Genomic DNA, 14,192 nt, shown 5'->3' on the forward strand with positions numbered 1-14,192 from the left:
AGAACACATTTTTGTATTTACCTGAAAAATTTGTTGCAAGAGGAAAGCAACCAATGGTAGCTGTTGTGTTTTATCTGGCTGCATGGTCTTGGCCAGCCCTGGAGCTGGTGGGGTTTGTTATTCTAGCAGTGAGATAATGAAGTGGAAATTTTTTTTTTAGAATTACATGCAAGATTTTTAGCTCTTTTACTTCCTATGAATTCTATTGAAATCTGCTAGAACTTACTACAAAGCATATGTAGATTATTTTCAAAAACATTAAGTAGCAGCTTTGTTGCCTAAGTAGTAAAAAATGTTGCAGAGAATGCTGGGCTCCAGGACGGCTTGGATGAATGGAGAGATCTCTGAAGGCTGCTCTTAGAATATCAGGTTTATTAGGGATGGTGAAAGGTCTTGCTTGGAAGCTGCCAGATGCAGCACGTGGCAAGGCCTGAGGGGATGGGGGAGGGGAGAGACAAGGGGTAGAGAGGATGCTCTAGGAGAGGGTGGAAGTTCCAAGAGAAGGGAAGTTCCAAGAGAGCGTCTGGCCCCTCATAGACCCCTTATCAGGGGGCTTCAAGGTGGGCTGGAACAAGACTTAGGCCAGTGGGGTCACAGACACTTGATGCTTCAGGGGTGGGTTACAGGTGTGGGATGAACCATACATTTTGGGGATTGAGATAGAACAGTCCATTTGACCTTCGGACCTATCTGTAGGTACGGGCATTGTCCAACCGGTAGGGGGGATTGTTTTCATCCTGGCTGTATTATTGTAAATCTTTTCCCAGGCAATTATATTTATTCATCCTTCCCAATAGAATGTAAGACAGTTGAACTAATTAAAGTTCTTGGCTATGGCCCTGGTTGAACATTACTCAAATTTTAAAGCTTTTTAGAGCACAATTCTTTTAGAGGGGCAGAAAGGATACTTTCTTCATTTTGTGAATTCAGCTAATTAACTTCAGAGATCATCAGCTACTTTTCAGTTAAGAAAAGGCTTCTTGTATCTTTAAATACATCATATGCATGAAGGGCTAAGATGTAGTGATTCTAAAATCTTGGTGGAAGCACTTAGCTGGAAACAGTCAACTAAACCTCCCCATTTTACAGATCATGAGTTTTCTTTTTATTGATTTTTTAAAATGAGTTTTTAATCTTAATTTGTTAACTTGACTGCAAAACATATTTTGGTTTAAGAGAAAGTAAACTTAACATTAAAAAGTGAATAATGCAATTTCCATTAAAAATAATAATAGCCATCAAAAAATTATTTTATGTCACTTCAAGATGGTAATGTGAAATACGAAGTCTGAATAAATGAGCTAAAGTTAAACCTAATATGACTAGAAAATTCTGAACTGCAGGCTTCTGTGTAGGAGGTTGTATCAGTCAGTAAGTTAAGTAATTTAGTTGTGCCCTGATACCTTGTTTGTAATACAATGCTACAGAGCAAGATTATAGTAATTTCAACAAGAGTTTTCCAGAGTTCTTGTTTAAACTAGACACCTCACAAGGCTGTGTTTACTGAACTTTTTTTACTATTTACTGTACTGTGTTTACTTTATTTCTTTGTAGTTAATTTAAAACTTGGCAGTTAATGGCATTTTCTCTTCTTATTGCATTCTGCTGTTCAGAAGTTATCTTGATATGACCTTTGGATTTGCATCTAGGGATATTTGAGCTCAATGGAATGCCCATTTTCCTCACTCTTTTTCCACCTTAACAGGTATTCAGACACCCAGAGCAGTTCTGGAAAGGCAGGCATTGAGAGCTCTCAGCTGAATTCAGAAAGATAAGGACATGAAATTGTGTGTCTACAGTCTCAGTATTGTGGTGTGGGTTTTTTTGTGGTTATGTGGTGAATTTCAGATTTATACTCTGCATCTTATATACTCCTTTATTTTGGGCTCATCTCTCCTTTTAATACAATATGGCCCAAGTAATATCAAGAATGATTCAAGGGCTCACTTTGGCTTGTAAATATGTAAAAGCCAGGCAAAAAAAAAAAAGGTTGGCAAAATGTGTTTTAAGAGGGACTGTTTCAGTATCCCACTTTTTTGATGCCTCACCAATTCCCCAGTGCAGACATTTCTCTCAATAATTCAAATGAGCAGAATTGTCAGAAGAGGCAATTAGTGGGACAGATTTTTGTCATGCCATTCCAGTGACCTTCGAAAGAGTAACAAGAGAGAGCTTCTGCATGCAGTGGCAGTCCAAGAGCATGTGGGATGGGTATGGTGGCACCTGGATGATTTTTAGGAGGCCTCAGGCCCCCTGAACATCTGTGTGAATGTCCATGAGGGGCCAATGCTTCCTGCTGTCCTGGAGGGAAGGCTGTAAAGCTCCAGGCGTCCCAGGGCACTTGGTGCCTGTGGAATAGTTCAGGAATCCTTTGCTGGTGGTGGCAGCTGCAGCAGCTTATTGCCTTCCTGTTCTGTTCCCGTGGAAGGATCAGGCGCAGGTCTTTGCTCCCTGCCTTATGTCCTGCACTGCACAGCCCTCACACTGCTGTCTTTTTCACAGTGGTTAATCACTTCAGTAGAGCCATCTTCTGTCCAGCATAGAGAACCATTTCTGTTACTGCTGACAGGTTGGCAAGTATCCAGAAACCTACTTCCCAGCTGCCTTGTCTTGTCCTTTTTAGCAGTAATGGGATGCAGGAGGAAGTTACCAGTGTCATTCTGCCCCACCCAGCTGATGCTCAGTATGACTGTATAGACTGGGCTGGGGTGATTAAGAGCTGTTAGATTTACAGAAATCCAGGCATTTTGCAGTGGATCGTCAAACTGAGTTAACTGTGAGGTGGTTAACTTTTGTGAGACTGGAGCAAGGTTCACATCATGACCAAGGATCATCCTGGTTAAAAGCTTGAACCTGTTCTTTGTCTTTTTTACTGTGAGCTAAGTCTAATCAGGATGCAGCACAGCATTGTTTGTCTTTGCACTTACCTCTCTGTAATTCCCACGTGTTTATGGGTTTTAAGTTCATTGTGAGTAGTGTTGAAACCTACCTTTCCCACTGAAGAGGAGCTGTGTAGCATTCCTGGAATAATGCACACCATTAATTAAGACTGATTTGTGTTTCAATTTTGAGTTTAATGTGGCCTGGTTAGATTGTCTTTTATCAGGAATCTTTTTTTTTTTTTTGAAAATCACAAACAAACCAAGCAAACATTCTTGAACTGAAAAGTAAAACTGTTGTAGCACGGTATGCACTCCCCTCACCGCGATTCCCCGAGCGGAAGCGTGCTGGGCGGCGAGAGGGAAGAGAACGGGCGGCCGCTTTCCCCCAGGGTGCTCTGCTGTCCCAGTCGGTGGTGTGGGAACAGACGGAGGCAACACGGGACTTGGGGGTGAACAGGATGGTTTTATTCAGTGAGCTCCAAGACCCCCTCGGGAGGGGGAGCAGAGGTTTTATACAAGAATTCAGGTAGACGGGTGTAGGAACAGCAACCAATGAGGGAATAGCAGGGGAGGAGTTATGGGCAGAATTAACCCATCACAAACCTATCAGGGGAAGCAGGAAAGTGGAATAACACAAAATAAGCAATAGGGTTTCGAGTCTCACTAAATAGACAGGGAATGCTCTGGAAGCAGAGGAGGGGGCTAGGAGGAATGACAGGGAAGGTTCCAGGGAAAGGGTCAGGGAAAGGGAGGATTGACAACTTGGAGATGAGGGGATTAGGGGAGAGCTAGGGAATACTGACAACTGGGGAGAGGAGGAGATTAGGGATGGAGGGGGGAACAGATATTGAACAAATATCAAATTAAAGACACACCACCGCATCTCCCTCTTTTCTTTTTACAAAAGGAAGGAGAATTCTGTGGTTTAAGCAAATTAATACAACATGCAAATAATATAAAATTATAGCATATAAATAATATAAGCTTCATTAACAAAATACAACAGGATCATATGATAACATTGCAAATTACTTAAAGGACATGAAAGACACATCAGTGCATTTATAAGGCTGGAAGAGTAGTAACATCTTTGTCTTTTCAAATGCCTCAAATGCCTCAAACAGACCTGCTGCATACATATAGAAGTTAGGAATCCCATTTATTTGAATCTACTTCTGCTACAGCTCAACTCTTAACCCAGAGCCAGTAGCTGGCAGGGGACTGGGTGGTGCTCAAGCCTGTCCAAGGCTCGGCTGGGCCTGAGGCAGCAGAGGGCTGGAGGTGAGTGGCAATAGTGCCAGGAAGGGCACCAGGCTGTATGAAAGCTGGAGAGAATATTAGAAAGTGCCTGCAACTCTAGCTGGCTATACTGCTCCTAAATCAGACACAAAACTGCACAAAAACTTGATGCTTTGCTGCTCTGAGTAACAATCTAAAATAATATAAATAATACTAGATGGAATGGTTAATTGATTGAAAACAAACAAAAATAAAATGTTGAAATTTAATTGAAACAATTGAAATAAAACTATTAAAATAAAATATTTGAATTTAAATAAAACAATTATAATTAAATTAGTTGGAATTAAAATTGTGTAATTGCAATAAAGAAACAATTGTAACAAACAATTAATGATAATAAAGATAAGTAATGAATTAAAATAAAACAATTGAAATAAACAAATCTGAGAAACAATTAAATAAAACAAATAGAATTGAAATCAGATTAACTAAGAATAATTAAAAATCAGGTGATTGAAATAGAATGAAATAATTAACAGAAATTAAACTAAATAATTGAATTAGAATGATTAAAATCACAACTATCCAATTTAAATAAAAAAATTAAATGGAATTATTGGAATTAAATAATTAAATTGGGCAAATACAATAAAAGATCAACTAAATATAACTAATAAATGTTTAAACCTCGCAGCAATGCAGCAAGCCTGAAGTGATACAGTAGCTACGTGATTCCTGTAGCAATGATGGTCACAAACACAGCCTTTAAGTCAAAAAATATCAGAAAAGAATAAATTAATTATAATTACAACAAAACATCTTAATATAAAATTCCCTTTCAGGAAGGGCCTTTCTAGGCTAATGGGGACACAGGAGGAGTCAAAAGAAAGATTTTGTGATATGTTTTCCTACTCATAACAACATTACACATTACAAAAAAGGCGTAAATTGAAAGACATTAAAAAAGGATAAACTAATTATGATTACAACACATGAAGCACATAAAAAGTTAATATAACATATACAAAATTGTACTAACTGAACTCCAAATCAAGGGTAAGAAACACAGCAGAATTTGTGACTTGATCTGATTTAGAACTTGATTTGTCGCGGCGCTTGTGATGTTCAGCTTCTTAAATTCTTAAAGCAGAGTCAGCGGATAGCGATGTGGTTTGTCCAATTTGAATATTTGTTTGAGAGGTAGGCATAATATCTTGGGTATTAATTAAATGGGATGATCTTTCTTTCTATAAAATATAACTCAACAAATAGATTATTCCAAAAATAATCAAAAGCAAAAAGAAGAATTTGTAGTTAAATAAAAAGGAACATTGGGTAGGGTACATTAAGGAATAGGATAGGGGAATCAGACAATCACTTAATTAGTGATTGTCATGAATAATAAGGAGAATTGGTAAGGAGTGGACTAGGATGCCGCCGTCTTAGGGGGAAAACAAAATGATGGATCCCCAGTCCCAGGTTTCGACTCCATTTCCTTGGAAGAAGGTCCCTCCCAATCCTTCCCCCCGGAGGAAGAGCCAGAAGAAGGATTGGGGAATATCCAACCCCGCCTCCCCCAATAGGGACTAGCCTCGTGCAGGGACGGTGCAGGGCTATTGGGAGAGAAATGGGACTGGCGGGAAGCCAGGGGCGGAAAAGAAGGGTCAAGGCAGGAAAGCGGGTTCCAAGTGGCATGGCCATCGCCATCTTGGAAAGAGGTGCCGGGTACACTGCACTTGGCCTGAACTGTGTCCAGCAGGGCACTTGGGGCGACTCGGCCACAGCAATCCCCAAGGGAGGATAGGAAAAGGTTTAGGAAAGTCTGAGGGGATGAGGGCATAGGGAGCTTCACGGAAGCAAAAAGGGGAAATTTATAGGAGTGGGGACCAACGCAGCTGGATGTCGGTGCAATGCGTGGGCGTAAAGGGCCTCTTTTAACAACCCTCCCATAGTTAACGTGTCGTCTTTTAGATGTTCGTCCCACTTGTGTCTTTTCCACCCCCTCCGTCCAGCCCAGAATGGGGAGGGGAGGATAGAGAAGACAACATTTTCGAGGAGAAGAAAAAACAATCCAATATGGGTCCCCACAAAAGACTGGGCGAAGAATATCACTCAGCGAAGAGTGCTATTCCCCCCGCCCCCCAGAAAAGGAAAACCCACCCGCCTGCCAGGGACATGCAGGGATACAGTCCCAGTCTGGGCACAGGTGGGGGTTAAAACGCAAAAAGAAAAGCGGCAAACCCAGCCGTCCGTCGGGGCGGTCCCCACCTCGTCTAGCCCACCTTACCCTCCGGGCCCGGGCGGTGATGGCTTGAATCTTCTCCTCGACTCGATGGAAAAGTCACGCTAAAACTGGGGATGTTCCTTCACGGTTTGGCCCTTCCAGAGGCTTAGGTGTTCCCGTTAACCAAAGTTCGTCCCCGAAGCCTTGGGTTCGGCCACTATCTGCCTCTGGTGATCTCGCTGTAGATGCCTTGACTGAGGGGTTCAAACGTGGTTTTCCATAAAAGACCAAGCGAGGAATTATCATCTCCTCCTTGGAAAAGGAAAGGGAAGCCCGCCTGTTTTAGCATGTGGCTGGCAGGTCCTGATAAAGCAAAAAAAAAAGAGGAAAGCCACCTCCTCTTGGTCAGCCTTTCTTCAGGCTCAATTCCTGAGCCACTGCCAAACTGCACTCTTTGTCCTCAGGTAAGTCTACCCCCATAAAGCCTCTGCAGCCCGGCTGCCCCCGCAGCGTGGCTGCTCCTGGGCAGGTAGAGAGCACAGTGGCAAGGGCAAAGAGGGTCCCGGAGCTTCAATCGTCTTGTTGCTCGGCGCTCAGCTCCTCTTAGCATCCGGCAGAGCTTCCACGGCCGTAGATTTTCCTCTTCCCTCCTTCTTCTTCTGTGAGGCGGGCACCCCCACGAATTTGCACGTTTTTTCTACAAGACGAAGGAGGGAACCATCCTCTGCTACCAAATGTAGTAGTGCGGCATGCGCTCCCCTCACCGCGATTCCCCGAGCGGTGCCGTGCTGGGCGGCGAGAGGGAAGAGAACGGGCGTCTGCTTTCCCCCAGGGTGCTCTGCTGTCCCAGTCGGTGGTGTGGGAACAGACGGAGGCAACACGGGACTTGGGGGTGAACAGGATGGTTTTATTCAGTGAGCTCCAAGACCCCCTCGGGAGGGGGAGCAGAGGTTTTATACAAGAATTCAGGGAGATGGGTGTAGGAACAGCAACCAATGAGGGAATAGCAGGGGAGGAGTTTAGGGCAGAATTAACCCATCACAAACCTATCAGGGGAAGCAGGAAAGTGGAATAACATTAAAAAAAAAAAAAAAAAAAAAAGCAATAGGGTTTCGAGTCTCACCAAACAGACAGGGAATGCTCTGGAAGCAGAGGAGGGGGCTAGGAGGAATGACAGGGAAGGTTCCAGGGAAAGGGTCAGGGAAAGGGAGGATTGACAACTTGGAGATGAGGGGATTAGGGGAGAGCTAGGGAATACTGACAACTGGGGAGAGGAGGAGATTAGGGATGGAGGGGGGAACAGATATTGAACAAATATCAAATTAAAGAAAAGACACACCACCGCATAAAACCAGGAGAGGAGTTTATTTGTTGCATACTATACATATTTTGTGAGCATATTTTGCTAGCATTTAGGTTACAGGAACTTCTTATTCTTGTTCAGTACACTTGAGTTAATCCATTGCTCTTGAATTCAAATGGTTATTCTTTCCATACAATTGTTTCCAAAGTAGTTAACACACACATCCCAGTCCCAAATAATTTTAGTCTAACTCTTAACATTTCAAGAACTCCCATGTGTCAGGGTTTGACTGTATTCTATTGCCCAAATCATTAATTAAAATAATTTTAATAATAAACCAAACTGGGACTATGATGCTCAGCAGTACTAGACCACTACAAATAATCTGTCAAAACAGACCAGTGGGGGGTTTCTTATTGCATTTGCTTCTAGGCCTTGGGAAGTATCTTCTTGTAGTTTGTATGTGGTTTGCCAGGTGTGTTTTTTCCAAAGTGTGCTTTTTACCAGGTTAGATGTTTTTCTCTGCCTCCTTCTGTATTATTTGGGAATAGGAAATAATTTTTTAAATGTTTTGTATTCCTTTTTACCTCACCGTAGATTGCAATAACATTCTAGTGCTGATTTATCTGAGTTGCATTGGTGTTGTTTGAACCATTAGTGTTTAGGAGTGGCAGAAATTCTGGTCATGATTGGATATTCATAATCTTTGGTTTATTTCTTGAGGGAGCACAAGCAGCTGTCCCAAGGAGGTGCCCATGTATGTGAGTCAGAGAGTTTCCTCCTTAGATCTCAGCATGCGGGAGGGGTTGTGCACATAAGTACCTGGCAGTTCGAAACACCTGATAGCTCTCCATTCAGATTTGTCTGCCGATTTAATTAATTTTCACCTCCTGACCAAGGGGAGTGGAAATTATTTCTGTCTGTCTAAGCTTGCAGCCAGCATTGTATAATTTGTACAGTATAACTTGTGCTTTGCCACAGCTCCCTGTGGTTTGTAGTACAGTTAACTGGCACTGAAGGTAAGTGGGAAATTTCTGAGCAATTTTTACTGGATGTACAGCTCAAGAAAACACTTTTGTGGTTCTTGATTTGACTTCTTGGGGAATTTATCCATTGCGACATTAAGCTCTGCTGGGACTGGTTGAAAGGGGAACCCAGTATTCCTACTGAGGCAGTTTCAGACCTGGTCATGACTGATGTATGACTCTTGCACCCAATGTGTTTCTGTGTATTTTGTGTCTCTTGAATGCATACTAGCAGTTAGTAAAAACTTCTGATGCTTGTGGGCGGGGGTGGAAATTATCTGCATTTGAGATGCCTTGGAAATCTGAAAAGCATCACATCATAAATAAGCATAGTAAGAGGAAGAAATAAAGAGGCAAGCACTGGTAGTGGTAATTGATCCAGGCAATGAAATGTCAAATTATTTTGTCTGTTCTTATTGGATCATAAGTGAGCTTTCAAGTGAAAGCTCTCTTCCCCATTTACTTTCCTTGCTTGCCCCCTGCAGAAATTCTGCAAGTTGATGAACAAAGCTAGAAGAGAGCACTTTGTTACTTTGTTTTTTTCTGTTGTTTGGTTGGTGGATTTTAATTTGGTTTGGTTTGTTTTCTTTGGTGTGGGGTTTGGTATGGGCTATGGTATGGGGTTTTTTGCAGGGGGGCAGAGAGGCTTTTTGTTTGTTTTGAAAGTATTCAGTGCTCCTAAACTTGTGAACTCTGTACCTACGTGCTGAGGATACAGTAGCTGGCGTAATGAGGATGTTAAATTCTGTTAGTGATGCTTAGGGCCTGTCCAAAGCACAGAATTCAGAAGAGCTGCACAATGTGCAGTGGGGAGGTGGAGCTACATTGTCCTCTGCTGCCCAGGGCCTCTCCTGCTGCAGAAAAGGTCTGTAAGGGGAGCACATCCTCTGCCTGGCATCTCAGGTAGTTAGTTGAGTTTGCAGGGTGGTTTTTGTCTGTTCCTGAATTTTGTCATCAAGAAGCTGTTACCAGAATAACTGCTCTATAGTGATTTCTAGCATGGGGAGAATCACAGGATGTATTTCTAGCTCAAAAACGAAGAATTTGAGCCAGCAACACACGTGCACTTGTACTGGGTGTTCTGTATTATATGGATGATGGTGAAGGGTTGCATAACAAAAGGAATTCTCAAAGTATTCTGTTTATTTGGATTTTTAATAACAAGAATCTACAGCCTCCAAAAACTCTACTTCATTACTGAATGTAGCAGTAACTTTAAATGCCCTGCTCCAAATAAATTTTAACCTTACATTACTGTGCCACATTCATAACTTAGCCTTTAATTCTCACATAGCAGTCAATCCACAGCCAAAGGAATTTGGAGTGTAAATATACAATTCCTTACTTGTTTCTGATCCTGGGAAGTGTAGTATTAAAATGTGAGGTAAGGACCTTTCATGGCAAAAATGAAAAAAAAGGTAAATATTTACAGAATTTAGCAGGAGTACAATAAGAAGTGACTGCCATATATGACATATTTTTTAAGGAAGATGTGCCTTAGGGAGGATTATTGGGGCTTTAACTTTTTTTTCTTGTTTCTTGGGTTTTTCTCATCTCTTTCTCACCGCCTCCCACTCTGGCCTCTTCTTAGCAGAGGGGAGCAAACATGGATATGCAGCTGTGAAGGTAACAGAGCTGCTGGAGCAGAGACAGTAGTCTGGGCAAAAAGTGAAGTGATGCTGTTTTACGGACTTGTGGTGTGAAAATAATCCCTCCAAACAGAATTCTTGTTTCTGGTGCAGTGATCACTAATAGGCAGTGGGTTGCTTCATTGTCAGCATATTGAACATATTTTTCTGGCAGGTATGACAAAACAAGATTTCTGTGTGTTGCAGCATTTGCAATCGATCTGGGAATAAAAGTGTCTGAATTGCATAAATATCCTTTAAGAGAAGGTTTTCTATATATTAGCACAGCAAAGAGGGAAGTGAAGTGTTCTCTCAATAACATGTGCGCATACAGTTGTACCTGAAGTGATGGTTGAATTTCTTCAACCTCACAGAAGAATTTAAGCCTTATCTTCAAGCTGGCTTTGGATTGAGAACATTTAAGGAGAATTTTTGTATATGCTAAATGTAAGAATTCTCAGTTGGAGAAGTACCAGCCCGGAGTGTCAGCAGTGCCATGAGCTTCGTGGTAATTCTGTTCACTGACCTAAGTGATTGTTCATAGGAGGTTAGCGTGTCTATTTTTTTTTTTTTTCTAAATTTTCCACAGTCTAATAGTGGATATGGATAATGTCTCTCCTGAGAAAAATGATGTAAAATGCTGCCCCCGGGACTCTGGATATGACAGCCTATCCAACAAGCTAAGCATATTGGACAAACTCCTCCATACTCACCCTGTGTGGCTGCAGCTTGGTCTGAATGATGCTGAAGCCATGGAAATTTTGCAGACACAGCCTCCTGGGGTAAGAAGAATCTCAATTCTTTAAGGACATGCTTTTCCCAAATGTTATGCTGCCATATTACACCCAGGTGTTGGACCAATACAGTAATGACCAAGTACAATTACAGTATGTTTTAGAGCAGATGTCATGAGGTTGTTGTAGTTCCTTTTTGTATATGATCTGTATTTATTCTGGCATCTGTGATGAAGCTAATACCACGTCCTTCTGCCTTGTCCACAACAGATATTTCTGGTTAGGAAATCTGCAACGCTGCAGAAGAAAGTTATCTCTCTGCGTCTGTCCAGTGATTCTGGGTCCTGCCTGAAAGAATTTGCCATAAAAGAAAGTACATACAGTAAGTTGTGAGTTACATACTTTTTCAGCTGTTCCTTAGTTACTTTTTCCATATAGGATGCAGGAGCATTTGCACTGCTGAAACCCACAGCAGAGGATACCCAAAGTAATGCAAATAATGTCACGGACTGCCTGTGCTGCTCTCTGAGATGGGTCTGGGAGTGGGTCAGTCATATTCTGCCACAAGGAGGGCAGATGTTTGGAAACACTTAAGACTGCTGCAACTGGAATGTTTGTGTTGTGTACCTTGTTGAATCCAGTATTCATTTATTTTTATGGGTAGTTATCCTCTTAGAAACTTACAGGTCTTTTGTAGAAACACAGTCTATAATCCTGTCTGCTTTCAGTGAAATGTCCTTGCATTTCCTTGTACACAGGGGACAGTTCTTGAATGCAACTTTGTCATGAGCTCTCTGCAATTGAGGTGTGGGATGGGTTGTTTGGTTTGTTTTTGTGGTGGGTTTTGTTGTTGGGTTTCTTTGGGTTTTTGGGGCTTTTGTGTGTGATAGCTAAATGGATTTTAACCTGTTAGAACTGTTTCTGTTGTAAGATCAATGATTTCTCTTTTTAATTCAAACTATATTTGTTCTTTCTTTTTTTAGTAGAAATGAGCAAATGTTAACACTCCAAATTGTTTTGAACCAATAATGCCATCATATCTTTAGAAGGGAGGGTGTGAAAAATAAATTTGAGCTTTAGGAATGAAAAAAGGAAGCTGCAGCTGGTGAGTGATGCTGAAACTGCAAGTGGAGTAAATATTTCATTTTAACAAAGAGAAAACTGGAGAAAATTAGCAACAATTTCAGTTAAACATCCCTGAAGCAGAGAATCTATAGTTAACTTCTATTCCCTCTGGTTTTAAGGATTCCCACAACTTCTATTTCTATTTGTAAACTGGCATAATTTTAGTTGAGTTTTTCCTTTTTTATCTGTCCCTCCCTTGCGCCCAGGAACAAAAAGTTAATTCTATTTGTCTGGTTTTAGTCCCAGTTACAAGAAAGGCAAAGCGAAGAGAAGGTTGTCAGTAATAGTTGATGTAAATGTGGTCTAAGGCTGTGTTTATAGGCTTGTTATACTAATAAATTCCCATCTAGAAAATAATTATATACTTTATTTTATGAACAAAATTCTTCCACAAGGGGGAAGTATTTACTGATGGTTTTAGGCATTTGTCACAGCTGAGGTTTTAGACCAGAGGCAAAAGATCTGGATCGCTTCATTCTAGGAACTTCTTCTGCTTGATCTGTGAGATTTGCTACTGGCACCATAGAGAGCCTGGAATAATTGGCATTATTACTGAGAACAAGTATTTGTATCAATAAGAAACAATGATGCCAAGTGGGGGAAAATGAAAGGCACGGCTTGTGTCTTCCTATTCCCTTGTGCAAGTCAATGGCACGTGACAACTGTGGGAGTTTTTTAATGGTTTTCAGGTTAAAAGGTTTTCTTGAACTGAATGAAAATTTATCTCCCTTTAGGTTCTACACACCTAGGGTGAAGACAAGTGAGTAGAATAGAATTCAAGAGGAGGAAATAAGACATTTAAAATTAGTATATTAGTACATTGGGCAAACAAAGCCTCAGTTATTGATTTGTTGTCTATTAGCAGAACATTGTGCAGGCCTTATCACACTTAATCTGTTTTACAGGAATTAGACCATATCCTTGGAATACAAAAGTAGATCAGCTGCCAAGATTATCAGTATATTCTTGAAAATGCCTTCAGCAGGAATATGTATTTCTCTACAGAGTTGTTTTCTCTTAATCAAATAGTAGCTAGTTTGATGGTGAAAACTTATTAACTTCATGGTATAATCTTAGATATATTTTATTAAACTGTTTTAAGAAACAGTGGATTAATGTGTGATTGTTTCCTGTAACTTTCTTTGCAGCATTTTCCTTGGAGGGGTCTGGAATAAGTTTTGCTGATTTGTTCAGACTCATTGCTTTCTACTGTATTAGCAGGTAAGATGGTGCTATGTTCCAAGGCACATCTGCTAGACCGTCTCAAGAAAATGAGTTTTGAGGAGTTGGTTCAGCATGCTATTTATGTTGCCAAGCTGTTTATATTCCTGGATAGCCTTAGAAGGTAATGGTAGAAATCAGAGATGAGTCTTGGAAGCAAGCGTCTCTGTCTTACTTCATACTGAGTATTGGGAGGCTGATGTGATTTTACCCACCCAGCTGTGAGGTGGTGCCAAGCTGAACTTTAGGTGATATCTTGTGATGCTTTCTTAAGTGTTCTGTAGCTAATTTAAAAACAAACATAGACTAGCTCGCAAAGTCCATTTCTTGGAATTGCTGGTGAGAAAACGTTTTGGAGCATGATGGAAAAATGTCAGATACGTAGAATATGACAGCTGGGACATGTCAGTTTAAATGGTGAATGACAAAAAAAGCCTTGTCAGCTTTGCAGTTTATGGTTACCAAACTTGTTTTCCACGTGGTATGCAGAAAAAAAGTAGCTAGCATTTTTATCCTTTATTTTCAATTTGACTTCAATTTGTGGGTGAAAATTTCCAGACTGATGCTTGAACTTTGTATGTACGCACAGACAGTAAACAACTAAACTGCCCAGGCGCACATTTTCTGAAGGAAGCGGGGACAGGCAGCTGTGATAGCTGTGATAGTCTCAGTCCTTTTACTGCATCAAAGCTGCCAGTTCATGCTGACCGTGTGATGATTTCTGATGTGGGCTGCTGTGCTTGCTGGTTTTGTTTGTGGCAGAGAAGCATCTTAGACCCCTTTGCTACAGCCTCTGTTTACGTGCATG

At 41.2% G+C, this 14,192-nt stretch overlaps 1 protein-coding gene across 5 annotated transcripts in view; it reads left to right on the plus strand.

The window, feature by feature from the left end:
- Positions 1-14,192, plus strand: part of RIN2 (Ras and Rab interactor 2) — a 90,395-nt gene that overhangs the window by 42,700 nt on the left and 33,503 nt on the right. For all 5 annotated transcript variants that reach the window (XM_077782013.1, XM_077782015.1, XM_021543342.2 and 2 more), the window contains 3 exons: positions 10,894-11,086; positions 11,309-11,420; positions 13,312-13,384. In XM_077782013.1, the coding sequence (XP_077638139.1) occupies positions 10,894-11,086; positions 11,309-11,420; positions 13,312-13,384 (378 nt within the window). The remainder of the gene's footprint in view (positions 1-10,893; positions 11,087-11,308; positions 11,421-13,311; positions 13,385-14,192) is intronic.

Source organism: Lonchura striata, chromosome 3 (assembly GCF_046129695.1).
Source record: "Lonchura striata isolate bLonStr1 chromosome 3, bLonStr1.mat, whole genome shotgun sequence".
NCBI classification, from domain to species: domain Eukaryota; kingdom Metazoa; phylum Chordata; class Aves; order Passeriformes; family Estrildidae; genus Lonchura; species Lonchura striata.